The sequence below is a fragment of the Panthera pardus genome, unplaced genomic scaffold (genome assembly GCF_024362965.1).
Source record: "Panthera pardus isolate Hobbes unplaced genomic scaffold, ASM2436296v1 HiC_scaffold_17, whole genome shotgun sequence".
Lineage (NCBI taxonomy): Eukaryota > Metazoa > Chordata > Mammalia > Carnivora > Felidae > Panthera > Panthera pardus.
In genome coordinates, this window is record NW_026526732.1 from 40,586,537 (window position 1) to 40,601,556 (window position 15,020).

A 15,020-nucleotide genomic window follows, 5' to 3' on the forward strand; every position below is an offset into this window, starting at 1 on the left:
TTAAAAGAGCCCAATGAACTGGTAAGGTCTCTTTTAAAATGAACACCTCTTTCAAATGAAGAAAGGCAAAAAAGATGATGAAAGTCAAATACATTGTAATGTTTTATTCTTTGGATAGGTATCCTGAAGAATGCGGTCTTTGCCTTTAGAAAAATGTCAGTTGCTTGGTTTTGGAAAGCTTCAGAGAGTTCCACTTGAAACTCAAAGATAGATCTTATTAATTTCAAATAACTTGAAAGTTGTAAAATTTTTAAAATGAGAAATATACTGGTTTCTTAATGTCTAATAAGATTCATCAGCTCATCCAACAGATAGATTTAAAAAACTTATTATCTTGCAAACATGTATATTTGCTAGAATATGTTTTATTCCTCTTTCTCCTAGTATGTATTGCACAAAATTAGTGATTGGGAATTTAAGAGTAACATCAATCACTAGGAATTTAGTATTCTTGCTCTATATTCTTATTTCAACTTCTTATTAAGTAGGAGTTTGTAATTGTGATTTATTCCTGCTTCAAGCTAGCTACTTTTATTTAGGCCCTGACTCATGTAAATTCTTAATGAATTGCACACAGGATTATTATTTTTTCAGTTAGGCACAATGGAAGACTGTGAAAGTGACTGACAAATGGAGATGGGAAGTGCTAAGTTTTCTTAAATTTGGAAGCACTGTGATGTTATTGAATGGAGATGCCTTTGGAGGTCAAGTGAGGACAAGTCTGCTTTTAGGCTACCTCCTCCCCATTTTAGAAAGCAGGCACCAACCCTGTGCTCCAGAAGGGGGCGAAAGAAGTTTGTGTCCTTCCACCTGCAGGTGACCTAATCTGCAAACCGTAGAGTCTGCAACAAAGACTCACCTCTGGGGGGAAAGGTACAAACTTGTAGTCAAAAGCCTCCAGGCCCCATCCTAGGTATAGAATCGTTTAGAAAATTGTGAGTGTGACCTGGAATTATTTACACTTTTGTGAATTAAGATTGCTTCCTTACTTATTCTGCAATTATATGAACACTTCCTGCGTGCAAAGAATTGAGGCAGCAGATACAAAAATGTTGACATGGGGGGTGGAGGATGTAATTTTCTATGGAAATAACTATTGTAGCTTTCTTCTGAGTCTCAAAAATTAAAACAGCATATTTGACTTTGTTTTATGATCTCTGAAGTCCCATACAAATCAAAGAGATTTTGACAACCATAGGCAGTAAGTTAAGGCTAAAAGTTGAAACTACAAACATTTATTAGGTTGAATATGAGAATAAAATAAAAGATAAGTATAGTCACCCCTTGATTATTCAAATTGGCTACAGTTTGTGATTATCAATGCCCTTTGATTCTCCTTCCCCTTTCTACCACCAACTATTGAATATTTCTCCGCTCATTAACACCTGTCTAGGAATGGGAAGGTGAAATGCTAATCAGCCCATTTGGTTAATTGTTAGCTGCTATGATCTTTTTTCTTCTATTTTCTTGGTAGGGAAAGGTTGAAATCTTTTACTAAAATGTTGGCTGTGGATTTCTAAACTTTATGTCACTTTTCCTTTTTTTTTTTTTTTTTTTTTTACTCCATAGATAAAAATTCAGATATTTTGTTTTCAGTATGAAATTAAAGAGAATATAAAAATCAAGTAATTCATCAGGTCTCACATGTTTGGAAAATCTTAATCCCCTACAAGGAAGCTTCAGGATTTAATAGCTGCAAGTTTAAGTGTGGCCCTATATAAATAACTGCACTTGCTAAGTGGATTTAGACCAATAGGGAATCACCTTGGGGAAAATGACAGAAGACTACCCTCCCCTTTGCTTCTGGTAGATGTTACAGGACCCTCCCCACACCAAATAAGGGAAGAGGAATGTTCTGAGCATGAAGGGCGCTAAGAATAAATCTGAGCTATCACAGATAAGATTACTTTCAACTCTTTATTTCATGTTTTCTGACATAGACCCCAAGATCTGTAATTATCTTAGGGAAACTGTGGGGGTTTAGACAGTACTTTCTAGTTTTGTTTTGTTTTGTTTGGCCTATCTTTCTTTGGGGCTGGAGAGCTGGTGTGTGTGTGTGTGTGTGTGTGTGTGTGTGTGTGTGTGTTCCACTAGAGTGCCAAAAAAAAAAAAAAAGTGCTGAAGAGTCCTAGGGAAATGAGGCTATTTTTGTTCGAAGCTGATACTTCTGCTTGAGCCACAAGTGCAGCTTGGAAAGGGCTCAGGTTGTTTCCAGGGGGAGAACTCTGCAGAGAAGAGACAAAGTTCAACAGGACAACAAAGGAGCAGCAGAAACAGCCAGGAAAAGGAAGAGCCCTCACATTTTCACACAGAACCCCCTATCAGAGTTCTCAAATCCTAAAGTATTCTGCAAAGTGCCACTTGACGGGAACTTTTCACCTGCCTTTTCCTTTCTCCAAACACCATGACGGAGATCACTGCTGAAGGTATTGCTACCATTTTCCAATATACCGACTAGGAAAACAAGGTGGAAGTTGATAGTGACATTGACCGTCCATTTGTCGACTTAAATGTTGCTTTTAGATACTTTCTTAATCAATGATTCTATACAGGATTGGAGAAGTGGGTTTCAGTGCTGAGATGCTGATAGATCTGTGTGTTGGGGGAGAGAAGGGGTTTCTCTGAAATTTTGCATGTGGAAACTGTTGTGTGCTATGCCAAAGGCCTCAGGTACCAATTGTAACCGGCCCCTCTATAAATAGCTATGGTCATGTAACATCATGGCTAATATCTAACCTTGCAAAACTTACAAGGCTCAAAAGGATAGAAGCCACGATGAACTTGAAATGTTGCATCTAATATTTAACCATGGAAGAATGATTTTGAGTACTTTTGCTTTATGATATTTTAAAATGCGGATCTTAAATTTGTTTTCCCTTTCTAATTTCAATGTATAAATATGCACACACACGTATATAAGATTTATATACAACTTAAGATGTAAGTGCCCCCACAAAATTTGTATACATTTTACTATTGGTAGATAGTCAGAGACAAGGTTTGGAAATACACAAAATATAGATAAATATGATTTTAAAATAAAGCAATTCAAATTCTGATTCTTTTCACACACTCATGTCTCTTTTGCATTTACACAAGGAACTCTATCTTTCTATAAAAGTAAATATTTTGTTTCAGTGCTTATTCTGAAAAGGTTTATGCCCTAACTAAAACGCAATTTTTAATTATTCGACCATGGTAGCAATCGTTTCACCTATATGCAAATATATAAATATATAAAAATATTTACATTTCTTAGAGTAAAAGGACCCTTTAAAACAACTAAAGCATTTTATATACAGACACAATCCAGTTCTAGTTGGGGTAAAAATCTAAGAGGTGGATCTAAAATTTGCTTCTGACAGCTGTAAGAAAATCAGACAGGTGGTGCTCTCATCAGCTTCCAAGTTGAATGCTGTTCTGGTTTGTTTTTAATTAGACAACTGAAAAATAGAACGTGTGGTTTTGGCTCTTCGCGTAGACGTTAGTATGGACACACAGTGATTTCAGAGTTGGAGATTTTCAGTCAATATTTATAAGAAGAAATGTCTTACTTGTATATTCCACTGAGAAGTTTAGCCTGGCACCCCAAATTAATAAAAACAATTACTGAGAGATTTCTGTTTATCAGGTATTTTTCTCAGGACTTTGTATTTACTTATTTAAACCTCATGCAATTCAATTAAGTCGGCATTATTATCTCCATTTTGCAGAAATAGAAACTAAAACTCAGATGTTCAGTGACTTGCTCAAGACTATGGCATTGCCAAGATTAGAAGCCAGCTCCCTTAGATCTAGTTTGTGTTTCTTCTTTTTTATAAAAGGATATCAGGTTTACTCTTTACCAATTTTAGTTCAGAATTTGCTAACTAAATATAAATAGCAATTTTTCCTATTCTTTAGATATTCTGTATCATGTGGCCTTTAGTTTGTCTTAAAGAGAACTATCTATAACAACTTCTTGCTTCACCCTGCACAAGCTATTAAGATACCTATGGGGCGCCTGGGTGGCTCAGTCGGTTAAGCATCCAACTTCAGCTCAGGTCATGATCTCGCGGTCTGTGAGTTTGAGCCCCATGTCAGGGTCTGTGCTGACAGCTCAGAGCATGGAACCTGCTTTGGATTCTGTGTCTCCCTCTCTCTCTGCCCCTCCCCCGCTCATGCTCTCTCTCTGTCTCTCTCAAAAATAAACATTAAAAAACGTAAGAGACTCTTAAAACTGAAAACAAACTGAGGGTTGATGTGGGGTGGGAGGGAGGGTAGGGTGGGTGATGGGTATTGAGGAGGGCACCTGTGGGGATGAATACTGGGTGTTGTATGGAAACCATTTTTGGCAATAAATTTCATATTAAAAAAAAATTAAAAAGATACCTGTGAATGTGTTTCCCTCCCTATATATGGGATGTGCACATCCAGCTGATTCAGGAGGTCACTTGACCAAAACATTTTTGGTTTGCCTGTGGATGATCTTTGTAGACCTTTGCACTTGATTCATAACTTTTTTTTTATGGGAGAATTCTTAATTATTGAATAGAACTTTGGTTTCTGTCTTCTCCATGTGGAGCATCTAAAGGATTTTCAAAAGACTGCCTGGAGTCTCCCATAAAAGTAATTGAATTAGTAATAAATTAAAGTGTAAAAACACCATCTAGTGATGGTCATTTTCCTCTCCTTACCCCCTGCAGTTCATAGGATCTATGTCATTTGAACACCATTGACGTACTTTTTTTTCATTTCTGGAATGATTTATTAATCATATTTCTCAAATAAAAATTAGACTGTCAACTCAAATAGCTGAATTTTTAAGTTTGACACTTCAGTCCTTCTCTGTGGTTATCCAGAGTTTCCTGCACACTTCTCTCCTACACGCTTTTCATTTTGTCCTCATGAGTCACACTTTTTTGGGCCCTGGCCACAATAGCCTTCTTTTAGTCTTTCATAGGAGGTGTGCTTTTGTGCAGAACTTTGGTACACATTCTTCCCTTAGTCTGGAATAGTCTTTCGACTCATCTGCTGTATTACTTTTGTCCCCACTTTTGGGCACATTTCTAAAATGTAAGTACTGTACCAGTAGTCGAGGGCATCTACTGATTACTCTTCCCATCCATTTATCACAAAGCAAGCAAACATCACATAGCACTTATGAAGGCTAGAGCTAGCGTAGCCCCTTGGAGAGCTCTAGTCCACTGGCTTGACCTCAATTTTTGGAAAACTGAGGCTCATACAGATTATACCACTCTTCTATGGTCATTGATAATTAGAGGAAGTCTGAAGATAAAATTCATGTCTCCTATGGCTTATATCAATGCTTATTCAACTATAATGCAGGTCATGTGGATAAACCTTAAGTTTTACTAAGAACCTTAGTAAGAACCTTCATTAACCTTTTATTAAGAACGTTATTAACTGAAGAGTGTTATGCTAAGTGAAATAAGTCATACAGAGAAAGAGAGATACCATATGTTTTCACTCTTATGTGGATCCTGAGAAACTTAACAGAAGACCATGGGGGAGGGGAAGGGAAAAAAAGTTAGAGAGGGAGGGAGCCAAACCATAAAAGACTCTTAAAAACTGAGAACAATCTGAGGGTTGATGGGGGGTGGGAGGGAGGGAGGGTGGGGTATGGGCATTGAGGAGGGCACCTGTTGGGATGAGCACTGGGTGTTATATGGAAACCAATCTGACAATACATTTCATATTAAAAAAAAGGAACCTTATTAAGAACCTTTATTAAGAACTTTTGTTAAGAACCTTAAGTTCTTTACATAGATTTTCACTGCATGGTCCAAGTTGGATTGCTTCATCTGACGGAACGAAGTAATGCTTTTGTGTTTCAGGTACAGAGCAATAGACGAAGTAGAACTAGACCAAAGTTGAAAGCCAAAGGATTTTAGGGAAACAGCATCTTTGATTCTGGCCATGATAAATTAATAAATATAATTATAATAATATTTCACATTTATTTAGAAGACCTTATATGTCAAGCAATGTATGAAGTTTGTTATGTGATCACTGAATCCTCAATTTAACTGAGATAGATATTTTTACTATTGCTATTTATAGAATAAGAACCTGAAGTTTAGAGAGGTTAGGAATTCACCTGAATTTATACAGCTGTATATAGTGTAGCTAGGATTCACATCCAGATCTCTAACCTGAGACATGCTGAATACTTCTCCTTGGTGTGTGAGACTGTTAGCCTAGTGTGGTTTCAGAGGCTGATGGGGGCCTACGCTAGGCCCTTATTCTACTATGGCCCATGCTAGGTTGATCAGGTATAATCAGGCCACAGACTGGATCAAACTCAAAGAGTGCCAGGGCTTAGGACTATAAATGGCCTCTACCTTCTTTCCAGAGGCCTAGTTATTCCTAGACAAGTGCCAGAGTTAGCGCCCCTATGAGTCTCATTGTGAATTTTCAACCACCAATTTCAGCATTTGACAGCATATAGCATTATGTAAAACTACCTTTTGAGTACTTTTAATAATGAAGTATAGTTAATTCCTCATAGCTTTTTTGAAAACATAGAAACCTTTTTAAAAGTTGATGAAATATGTAATGTTTTAAAATTGCCAGGTAACTAATATACAAATTATGCATTACTATAATATTTATATAACCGTGTTCTCTGGGTCCAAGGACCTTTAAAACATAGGAAAGTACAAATTTTTATGTAATAGACTCAAGTTGGTAGAGATCCTATTTATAATTAACTTATAATTTACTAGAATGCTTAGTTAAGGGAAATTCTGTAAAAAAGTTAGAAGTTATGTCAAAATCTCAACTTCAATTATATAATTTCAGGATTCAGGAGACGGTTTGTTGTACTAAGTAGGGGATTGTTTCCTCTCTTTTAGCTCAACCATGTTTTACTGCTTCTGTAACAAACCTGTGAGAGGATTTGATGTTCAAAATTTAGAGCGAAAATAGTAATTTATTTTGCACAATGCACTGCTTCAACAGATTCTATAGCACCTCAGTGGCAATTGTCATTCTCAAGAAAAGAGGTCAAGAATTCACAACCAGACTAATTAACTATGCACACCAGTTATGTCACCTAGAGCAATAGACGGTGAAATTACAAGTGCTTTTGTGTTTCAGGTACAGAGCAAGTAGGAGGAGATCCAGATTATATATTTGTGTTTATCTTGCCAAATCAAGAGTGGCTATTTTGGCCCAAGTAGAGATGACTTGGGTTGGGAGGTGGAGGAAGAGGATGAAGCACTAGGTTCAACACCTAATGACTTCCAAATTATGTTCTCCTGTTCAAAAAAAGTGATATACCACATATAGAATGTGTACACCACATATAGAATTTTTAGTTCTAGGAACACATTTAAATTTTTTTTTTTGATGTTTATTTTTGAAGGAGAGAGAGAGACAGAGCATGAGGGGGGAGGGGCAGAGAGAGGGAGACACAGAATCCGAAACAGGCTCCAGGCTCTGAGCTGTCAGCACAGAGCCCGATGAGGGGCTCGAACCCATAAACCACTAGATGATGACCTGAGCCGAAGTTGGAGGCCCAACCGACTGAGCCACCCAGGCGCCCCCAGGAACACATTTTAAAATTGACATTGACAAGAGAATATATTTGGAGGAGGATCATGATCATAACAGGCACAGTTACATGAAAAGACTTTTGCACAGGTTGTTTAAAGTGTAGATTGGCGGGGAAGAGACAATGCAAAAATCAATAGATAAAAAGTCTGGAAGCCACAGAAAGGCAAACTCTTGGGAAAATATAAGGCAAAACCTAACCAACCATTAAAATGAGAGCTAGAACTAACTCTTCAGATTGAAAACCAATAACAATAACAAAAACAAAAACAAAACCCAGAATAAAGAGAAACAAAAGAAAAGCAGTGAATGGAACACCGTCTCTAATTATCAAGTAATAGACGGATGAGGAGTATGCTAAAAACTACACCATAGCAGGCAGTCAGCAAAATCCAGGCTATGGGAACCTCTGCAGTACAAACAACAAAATTCCTTCGCATAAGTTACTACAAACAAAAAGAGATGTCAAGGAAACCTATAAAACCAAATGTGAAAATAAAGCAACCTATCATAATGTGTATAATTAATGGATCATGATTCAAACAACCTTAAAAAATTTCAATTAAATAATTGGAAACTCCCCACACTTTGAATATTTGATGGTAGTGATGATGACCTTGTCTTTAGGGATGACCATATTGTGGTATGTTTTAAAACTTCTTATATTATTTGGAGATACATACTCAAATATATATGAATGAGATGATGCAATGTTTGAAACTTCCTTTTAAATAATATTCCACAGAGGAATGTCAATGGGCTGTGTGTGGCATAAGATTGACCATGACTTGATTATATCGAGGCTGATGATGGGTTCATTATAACATCCTGTTTTGTGAATATTCAAGTTTTTCCTTAATAAAGAGCTAGGGGGAATAAAACAACAGAGCTGGTGTATTTAGTAAATACTTTTAGTAACAATTTACTTTTTGTTATATACATGGGTCAATGAATCCATTGACCACCAAATTTATTTGTAAGTGCAAATTACTGTCTAAATTAACAGTCTGCTGTCATTGAAATGGAAACCAAATATGCTTGTATTAGACAGAGGGGTCCAGACATGTGTATTACATTTGTAATAGCAGAAAAAGAAACAATGCTTTTTAAATATATCTGTTATGATGTGGGAATTTGGAGGTTCGTTTCATATCATTTCTCAAAATTATTAGTGACATTACTTAGACATCTTAATTAGTAACAGGTCATTTTCAAGATGGTCCATGTGAAAACCTGAGACGAAATTAAAAACCCAAGAGGTCAATATGAGGCAAAGAAAAATAGTTCCAGAAAATGCTGTAGTCAGGAACATGGTATTTACTGACAGGGTATTAAGGACCAAGTCTTGCATGAATATCTTTTAAAAATATCACAGAAACAGTGAAAGCCTAAAAGGCCTTTCACATAAACCTGATTAGTCTGATTCTAAAACTTCTCAATCTTCTTTCCTGCTCAAGTTGAATTTAGAAAAAGAGAAGAAAAGCAAATTGTGAAAACCAGTGGGTGACATAATTCAATGAAAGTCAGAGAGGACAAGGAGTGCAGAGCTGAGAGAGAACAGCATTAAAATAATTAAAGGCAGTGTGATAGAGTACAACGTGCATGGAGTTTATTTTATTTATTTATTTATTTTTTTTAGCGTTTATTTATTTTTGAGACAGAGAGACAAAGCATGAACGGGGGAGGGTCAGAGAGAGGGAGACACAGAATCTGAAACAGGCTCCAGGCTCTGAGCTGTCAGCACAGAGCCTGACGCGGGGCTCGAACTCACGGAGCGCGAGATCATGACCTGGGCGAAGCCGGCCGCTTAACCGACTGAGCCACCCAGGCGCCCCTGCATGGAGTTTAAGTCAGAAATCTGGGTTCCAGCAGTAGTCCCACTTCTTAGCCATACACTGGGGGAGGATGAGGAGCCTCATGGGAGGGGCCGAATAATAAGGCCAGAAGAATGTTTTCAGATACAGAAAATGTACCTTTTTAGTGTCAACCTTTGCTGGGTTCCATTAAGAAGCTTTTTGTTGTAGCTTTTGTTATTATTTCTAAGAGTGATTCTTTTTTTTCTATCACATTTTAAGCACACAGCACCCATTGAAGATGTTCTGTTTGGCAGTTTAAATGCTACTTAATTTTTTTCCTGTTTGTTTTTGGTCATCATTGTGACTCTGATTTATAAAACCATGCTACTTTTACAATGCAAAAATGAATTGAGCCTATTCAGCTATTATTCTAAAGGCTTAGGAATCCTTAGAGACTTAAAGCCTTCAATGCTGTTTGCATTAATTTTTAATCAGTTAACAATATTTAATATAAGGGAAATATAAAATGGTGCAACTAAGCAATTTTAAGGCGGTCTGTGCTGACCTTTGGTTGAATATATCAATTTGAAAAGAGAATGCATACATAGATTTTCCAGTTAAGCTTCTGGTTTTACAGTTATGGAGTTTAAATCATTACTCTTTTCTTCCTTCAAATAAAAAGAAATACTTTAGCAAAATGTTTAATATTTAAAAAAAATAAGTATTATTTAAAGCAACATATTTAAAATGAGAAATTTAGGGGAAAACCTTTATCTGGAAACCATGCATTAGCATAATACAATAATTCCAAGTTTATGGAGTTTAGATTCTGTTCAACTTAAAGTTCTAGGAAGATCTAGCAAAGTTAAGTTTTGCATCCCAAATTCCCACTTTCTCTGAATTACATGAGTGCCATGAATAATTTCTCATAGGAAGTGCTATTTGAGTGTCACATGAACATGTATTGCCCCAAGTAAGGATTAAGCAGAGATCGATGAACTTTCTGGTCCAAGAAAAGATAGTATTTTCCATCTTCAAAGGAAGTTAAAAAGAATATCCTTGGCAAATGTGTAATGAATAAAGTCCTGCTTCTCTCTGTACTAGTTATGCTCTCTAAACATCAAACATCTCCACATCTCTGTGCCTGAAGTCAAGCTGTCAAAAGCACATGGAATTTACGATTTTGAAAGATCCTTTGGTATGTAAATGAGCTGTTTCCTCATAAACCATTGAGTCCATCTCACTTATGATGTACTTCGTATTACATTTAAATATGTATGGTTCATATAGTTTCTAATTCGGTATCTGTGGCAAGGGCTGGGGTATGTGGTCTTCACTTAAAGCTACAATCTTTTAATCTAGAAGAACAAAGATAATTTATGTTCTGCAACCTGCTTTTTAGCAGGGCACGTGAGGCTAGAACTTGCTGTTAGAGACTGGTTTTATCATTGCTACTCATTTGCTCTTTCCTCCTCCTCTCCCCTACACAGGTTAATGAAATGCTGAGAAAGAAACAAAGGAAAGAGCTCTTAATATAATATACACATCATATATACAACTTAGGGCATTGGTGAGCTTATGGATGTAAGAGAATCATTTTCTACTTCTTTATACTTTGAAAACATTTTTAGCAAGATTTCCCTGGAAAATTTATTGTTGCTTGCTAAAATAAATCATCATGACTCAGAGAATTTTCTGTTTGTGGTAGACAGTTGATATGACATCAAAACAAAAATGGTAATTATAAAGTGACATTTCTTTGACCTCTAGTGCCAGAGCTATTATTTTTATCCATCGTTATTCTTATTTTACTTATGTATAATTGCCTGAGGGAAAAGAATGTGGTATAAAATCTAGAAGTTACCACAGTATGGTGAAATGCCAAGTTTGTGAATTTAAATATGCAGAAGCATTAGGCATTGCATTTAGAGAAAAGCAAACAAAGAAAATACATCCATTTGAAATATAACAAAATTATAGACTCTGTGGTATTAATTACCAACCTATAATTAGGTTTATAAGGCAGGAGGTCATGTCGGAGTTTCAGTTGTAGTCAATATTTTAGAACCTATTGTGTCCCAAGCTGAATACCAGACAATGGGGAAATGAAGAGATATAATACGAAGTCCCTGATTCTGATACAGTAGATTGAAAAACAAACAGAAAAGGGCAAAAGATAATCATTAGATTGAAGACTGAACAGATTTAAAAACATAAACTCCAGTTTGGATTTATGAATGATGAGTTATTTGATCTAGTTGACAAAATCATGTTATTGTTCATAAATCTTATGATCAGTGAGGACACACTGAAACTTGCTTTAAAAAGTAACTTTAGAATGATTGAGTGTCCTATTCTTCACTCTGGTAATTTGCAGTGCACATGCCATTATTGGACCAATAATGAAATCGCTGGCCAAAGTACAGAGATCATGAATAGGTTTGATCAATGAAGAGATGAAAGAAAAAGAGATAAGGGGTAGGTAAGAATTAGTGGTCTGTGGGATGAGGCCCTAGGACGGTCAAGGTACAGAGTTACCTGGCTAAGAAACTGGATAAAAATCCTGGTTTAAACACTCTAGTTTTGTTAAGGCCCCCTATTGCTGTATCATGGAAAAGGATGGATGTCTTACATTCATGACTTATTTTGAACCAGTAGTTTGATATAATCCCTAGTTTTTGGCCCTCTGATGTGAGTGTGCTCCCAGTATTTGTATGTCCATTGCTGTTTTTGATCCTCAAAAACCCTACTTGAGCTCAGTTTGTATTTTGGGAACACTATTTTCAATTCGTGAAAAAAAAAAATGAAATAACACTGTCATAAAAATGACCACTAAATGACTTTCTTCAGGTTAATGATGAGAAATCAGTTGTTACAAACTAATTTTGTGGTCACTGTTGTTCTAAGTGCTATGGGAACTGGTGTTATAGGCCAGTGGTCTTGTTATGGTGTCCTATAAAGGCACTGCATTGAGCATTGAGGGAAGGCAAGAGGGTTTTTGAGATACTAGGGAAAGGCCTTTATCAAAGAAAGGATGAAGAGACATGATCCTTAGTCCAAAGTTCAGAAGACATGACGAGGAAGTACCTAAGGTAGCAGAAATGGCTAGATTTAAGTAGTAACTCAGCAGAAACCTCTAAAGACTTTGCTTACAGTGACTGAAAGGGTTATATTAGAAATAATAGCTTTGGCAGGTCTCAGGAAGTTTTGCTTATCTCTTGAATCAAGTAGACCAGGTTTACTATTCAGTTTCTGCCCAGTCTTTGGATCTAAAAACCTTGCAGGTCCTGACTAGAATTGTCTTGTCATAACTGTAATACAGCCTGGGTCCCTGTCTTTGAGTGCCATAGGATCTCAATAACCAGGTTTGGAACATGGTGTCCTTATCTTTGTCCCTTTCCTCTGTCATTCATTTATGGATGGAAAGGGACAAACCTGCTGGCACACTCAAAGATATTTAATAAGTATGTGCACTTCAAGAAGTTGCTTTGGCCGGTAACTGTGTTAAGTCTGTGGATGAAATGTGAAATATATGTAAACCAGCCCTCAAGGGAAGATGAGATAATTGTAGAAATAACTATATGAGAGAAGGCTGTCAGTTGCCTAAAAGAAGTACAGATAAAATTATATATAAAAACTGTGAGATAGTTTCCTGGGTTTCTCATCACTCAAGTTTAAAGTAGACACCATTTACACATATGAAATAACTAGAGTATAAATTAATGTGTAACAAAGAAATCAAATGTTTTGAGATATGAGTGTCAGGAAAACCCGAGAAGCGGAGAATAAACGGACATGGTTGATCAGAGACTATTATTAAGTTAAAACTTGAAAGGTACTAAAGGAGGTGCCTGGATGGCTCAGTTGGTTAAATGTCTGACTCTTGATTTCAGCTGAGGTCATGATCTCATGGTTTGTGAGTGTGAGCCCCAGTTGGGCTCTGGGCTGACAGTGTGAAGCCTGCTTGGGATTCTCTCTCTCTCTCCCTCTCTCTCTGCCCCTCCCCCACTCACACTTTCTCTCTCAGAATAAATAAGAAATGTTTAAAAACAAATAACTTGAAGGATATTTCTAAATGAAAGAACAGGAGCATAAAGGAAAATCAAAGAATTAAGTTTTCACCAACATCCCTAGATCCTAAAAGTTTCAGGTTAATATATCTAGCAAACAATTATTTAATATATTTTTACTAATACCTTGGTTTCATGCTCTATGTGAGAGCATCAAAGCTGGAGGAGTCATCCTCTATTAGCATTTGAGGCAGGAGAATTAGTCAAAGATCTTTCCAAGACATTGCAGGATAGTTAGCATAGAGTAGCACCCGTCACTATCATTTTAACTCCACAAACAATTACAGACATCTTCCAATGGAGATGCTAACTACACCCCAGTGAGCAACCAACAAGAACCCAAGGCAAAGATGAGCATAAATTCTAATGGTTGTGAAGGAGGTGGGATTAAAGTACTCAACTATGAGAAACTGCTGACTTAGTTATCTTCCAGTTCTACATAGAAGATTCTTTTAGGCCAATATAAGAGATTTGGATTAGTGAGAAGATCTTTTTAATATTTTCCAGTCAGTTACCAACTAAGAGTTTGTATAACATCTATGGTATATACCATCTATTTCAATGACTAGAAAATTATTTGGGATAGAATGAAATCCTTACTGAAATATAATTATATTTGGCTGTCTTGATTTGCACTTATAATTCTGTAGTAGAAAGGGAAAAAAAAGATGATAATTTTAAAGAAGTGTGGGGCAAAGGGATTCACAAACCAAATGGAATGACCCAATTTCCTCTGGAGAAAAATTAGTGAAAGGTGATGGCTTATTTTCTGTGTCCTTGAGCTAATGAGTTAAGAAGTGACAGCATAATTTGAAGAGAGGCACAGGTGGAAACATCTCTGATAGGTAAACTGAAAGATAGTACTTTGCAAAATTGCCTCTCATACAGTATTACAGAAGCTAAATAATAAACTTGAGAGTGGATTATATGTCCTTACTTCATAGTCAACTGATATTGTGACATACTGAACTCTGCATGTCTGCTTAAAGTATTTCCAATGTTTCTTTAATTCCTTGCAACACTACCAAGATGACAAATATGTTTTCCAATATTGCAGGAACTCACTTAAAATTAAGCTGTTAGGTAACACTGACCTAGAAGCCAGAATGCACAAGAACTCTAAATGAAAAAAAATTCGATAACTGTGGCAATGTTTTAATAACAGTGTCCCACTTGGTTTTCAAGAGACCAGCCACCTCATCAGTTCAGTGTTAAAAAATATTATGAGTCATCACAGTTTTTAAAATACTAAAAAAGAAACTTTTTGTAAAATACAGGCACTGAAGCTGCATAAATCATATATATTTATATATCATTTACTAAACAATAAGGAAATGATATCCGCATAACCAATATCCAGGTCAGGAAACAATGTTTCCATTACCTCTGAAGAATATTCCCATCTGTTACCCACCCACTCACTCTAATTTTGGTTTTGCTTTCCAATCAAGATTTCTCTTTGTCCATCCCTTTCTCCACAGGGAACAACTATTCTGATTTTTTTGATAACAATTTTTTTACTTTGCTTTATAGTTTTATGACCTCCACATCCATAAACGATATAGTTTAGTTTGGCCAAGTTTGTTCTTTCTATAAA

The 15,020-nt window shown here is 36.3% G+C and overlaps 1 protein-coding gene across 1 annotated transcript in view; it reads left to right on the forward strand.

Annotated features, from left to right (window-relative positions):
- The first annotated feature begins 2,119 nt into the window (after positions 1-2,119).
- Positions 2,120-15,020, forward strand: part of TRDN (triadin) — a 388,796-nt gene continuing 375,895 nt past the window's right edge. The window contains exon 1 of the mRNA XM_053904527.1: positions 2,120-2,426. Coding sequence (XP_053760502.1) covers positions 2,405-2,426 — 22 coding nt within the window. The 5' untranslated portion in view covers positions 2,120-2,404. The remainder of the gene's footprint in view (positions 2,427-15,020) is intronic.